The sequence below is a fragment of the Sinocyclocheilus grahami genome, unplaced genomic scaffold (assembly GCF_001515645.1).
Source record: "Sinocyclocheilus grahami isolate Dianchi unplaced genomic scaffold, SAMN03320097.WGS_v1.1 scaffold201.1, whole genome shotgun sequence".
Lineage (NCBI taxonomy): Eukaryota > Metazoa > Chordata > Actinopteri > Cypriniformes > Cyprinidae > Sinocyclocheilus > Sinocyclocheilus grahami.
The window spans coordinates 48,121-51,745 of NW_015505380.1; the positions used below are offsets into that span (position 1 = coordinate 48,121).

General features: G+C 34.8%; 1 protein-coding gene across 1 annotated transcript in view; it reads left to right on the forward strand.

The window, feature by feature from the left end:
- The window catches only part of eif2a (eukaryotic translation initiation factor 2A), a 9,312-nt gene that overhangs the window by 1,686 nt on the left and 4,001 nt on the right, over positions 1-3,625 (forward strand). The window contains exons 4-8 of the mRNA XM_016285756.1: positions 1,593-1,711; positions 2,255-2,280; positions 2,658-2,762; positions 2,840-2,984; positions 3,076-3,192. Of these exons, the coding sequence (XP_016141242.1) occupies positions 1,593-1,711; positions 2,255-2,280; positions 2,658-2,762; positions 2,840-2,984; positions 3,076-3,192 (512 nt within the window). The remainder of the gene's footprint in view (positions 1-1,592; positions 1,712-2,254; positions 2,281-2,657; positions 2,763-2,839; positions 2,985-3,075; positions 3,193-3,625) is intronic.

Genomic DNA, 3,625 nt, shown 5'->3' on the forward strand with positions numbered 1-3,625 from the left:
CCCACACCCACACTCTCCAAAACCCACGCTCTCACTCACACACTCCAAAACACACGCTCTCGCTCACACACTCCAAAACACATGCTCACACACTCCAAAACTACAGCATTCCAGCTTCGTGAATATTGATATCAAGTTCTCGATGACAAACCAGTGAAATATGGTTTTCATTCCCGTTATGAAAACAAAACGATGACATTTGCAAAACGTGTGCATAACACACCTTTCCAATAGCGCACGATCTCCTTATACACTACTGGTCAAAAGTTTGGGATCAGTGAGACTTTTTTTAATGAGTTTCTTCTGCTCATCAAGGCTGCATTTATTTGATCAAAAATACAGAAAAACAGTAATCTTGCTAAATGTTATTACAATATAAAATAATGGTTTCTATTTTAATATCCTTTAAAATATGATTTATTCCTGTGACGCAAAGCTGCATTTCCATCATCATTACTCCAGTATAAAGTGTCACATGATCTTCAGAAATCAGTATAATATGCTGATTTATTATTAGAATTACCAATGTTGTGCTGCACAATATTTTTTTTGGAAACTGTGATATTTTTTCAGGATTCTTTGATGAATAAAAAGTTAAAAAGAACAGCATTTATTAAAAATATAAATCTTTTCTAACAATATAAATCTTTGCTATCACTTCTTAACAATTGAACACGTCCTCGCTGAATAAAAGTTTTAATTTCTTTCAAAAAAAAGAAAGAATAAAAATGTACTGACCCCAAACTTTTGTACGCTAGTGTATATTGTTAGAAAATATTTCTATTTTAAATAAATGCTCTTCTTTTGAACTTTTTATTCATCAAAGAATCCTGAAAAAAGTATCACAGCTTCCAAAAAAATATGAAGCAGCACAACTGATAATAGATCAGCATATTATACTGATTTCTGAAGATCATGTGACACTGAAGACTGGAGGAATGATGCTGAAAATACAGCTGCGCATCACAGGAATACATTACATTTTAATGTATATTAAAATAGAAAAACTTTATTTTACATCATAATAATATTTCACAACATTACATTTTTTCCCTGTATTTTTGATCAAATAAATGCAGCCTTGATGAGCAGAAGAAACCCAAACTTTTGACCCATAGTGTGTGTCTTGGCGAGGTTCACACAAACAGAATATGTTATGTCTTACATGAACGTTTAGTTAATACTTGGGGAAAAATCTGATGTGCAACATTATATTAGATCCATGCATTACAGTAGGTCTTAATATAGATCTGTCTCAATGTTAATCACTCGCTGCTCTTGACTAAACTACTGTTTATATGCATCTTTGTTCTTATTTTTAATACCAAAGATAAAATAAAAAATAGCTATATTGTGATTAATAATATAGTAATTATTATTGAGGAAAATATGCAACGTTGCTAGGGAATCTTTAACTCGATGTTTCTCAACTCTGCTGTAGCTCGGTCATTTGTTGTCAGAGTCCAGCAAGTCATATATCACTTTGAAGGCATTTTAATGGAGATCAAAAGAACTCATTTTTGAAAATTTGCTCATTCCGACTCATTTTTGCCAGCAGGGGTTACAAATATCTGTCTGTGTGTGTTTGATAGGGTCAGTGTGATCAAAGTTTCCACTGGAGATTTGGTGAAGTCCTTTGATTTGCCCAAAACTACTGCACTGGAATTCTCCCCTCTGAATAGAGTTCTGGCCACCTGGCAGCAGTATACCAGTAAGAGCTTTTAATATATGATAGAACATTAATATGGACAAATGTATTGGGACACCTCCTTCTAATGAACAGGTTTGACTACTTTAGTAATTTCCATGAAGTAAATTTCCTTTAGTAAGTTCACCCAAAAATGAAAATTAGCCCATAAATTACTCACCCTCAAGTCATCCTAGGTGTATATGACTTTCTTCTTTCAGACGAATCCAGTCGGAGTTATATTAAAAATAGTCTTTGATCTTTCAAGCTGTTTAATGCCACTCAGCGGGTGTTTTGCATGCATCAGTCCAAAAGAAGTTAAATAAAAAGCGCCCATCCATAAAAAAAGTGTCACACGGCTCCGGGGGGTGAACAAAGGCCTCCTGTAGCGAATCGATGCGTTTTTGTTAGAAAAATATCCATATTTAAAATGTAATAATCACTTTATCATCATTAGAGTTATTAATAATAATAGTTAAGTCCATAATCCATAATAACTCTTCCTCCAGTGAAAAAGTGCATCTGCTGTTGTCTCTCACATCAAAATCCAGCCACATATGTGTTTAGAGCTGTTTAAACGCTGCTTGCTCTGTGCAGGTTTCTCTCCTGATTCACACCAGAACACTGACTCACTGGAGGAAGAGTTATTACGGATTATGCACTCAGTGTACTTGAGTTAAAAACGTCTTAATGCTGGATTAGTTTCAGCTTTTGTCTTCTCCAGATGTTCACTGATGGACTGGAGTGCTGTGGATTATTGTGATGTTTTTATCAGCTGTTTGGACTCTCGTTCTGACGGCACCCATTCACTGCAGAGCATCCATTGCTGAGACACTGATGCAGTGCTACATTTCTCCAAACCTGATGGTCTTTTATGTAGCAAGCCTGAATAAAAATACAATAATTAGTCGAATAAAATGGTTTTTAGATTAAGTAAATGGCATTGCAGATCCTTTAAACACCCATTGAGTTTGCAATCTATGCTGTGTTTTGCTGTGTAGAAACTATCGCCAACAAGCTTCACCTTCAGAAGGTGTCCGAGTTCGCTCTGTCTCCTGGATCACAGCCGAGCAAGGTATCCGAACACTTTCAAGCATTCACGTGCTGTTTTACTGATAGAAATGTGTATTAATCCCTCACGTGTTGCCTAAGGTTGCTGTTTATGTTCCTGGAAGCAAAGGCGCGCCGTCTTTTGTACGACTGTATCAGTATCCCAATTTCGGAGGTCCAACGTCTGCTCTGGCTAACAAAAGCTTTTTCAAAGCTGATAAAGTGGCCATGCTGTGGAACAAAAAAGGTAGACCATTACTGTTTTAGCTAATGATTGGTTTGTTAGCATCACATGAGGTTTTCATATATGTATGATTGTTTTCTGGTCTTTCCTAAAGCCACTGCGGTTCTAGTGACCGCCAGCACAGAGGTTGATAAAACAGGAGCCTCTTACTATGGAGAGCAGACGTTACATTACGTCGCCACCAATGGAGAAAGCGCAGTAGTTCAGCTGCGTAAGTACGACTTTAAATAATGATTGAACGATTAATGAATAATTATTTACAGTGACAGTCTATTGAAACCAATTTCTGTCATTAACTAGACTGGACTAAAAAAATTTTATTTTACATGTGTGTGTGTGTGTGTGTGTGTATGTGTGTATATATATATATATATATATATGAAGAGTTTATTTGCAAAAACTGTATTTTATTTGTTATTTTAACCTAATCAAAATAACCCAACTGCAGTTTGATTGAGATTAATTGGAATGCAGAATGAAAAAACATGAGTTTTGAAAATTATTAAAAACGGAGTTATCTGTTTTTGCAAATTAACTCTTCACATACATATATATATATATATACACACACACACACACAGATATATACAAAGTTTAATTTTATTATATATAATAAATATTATTATTATTAATTAATTATTTAT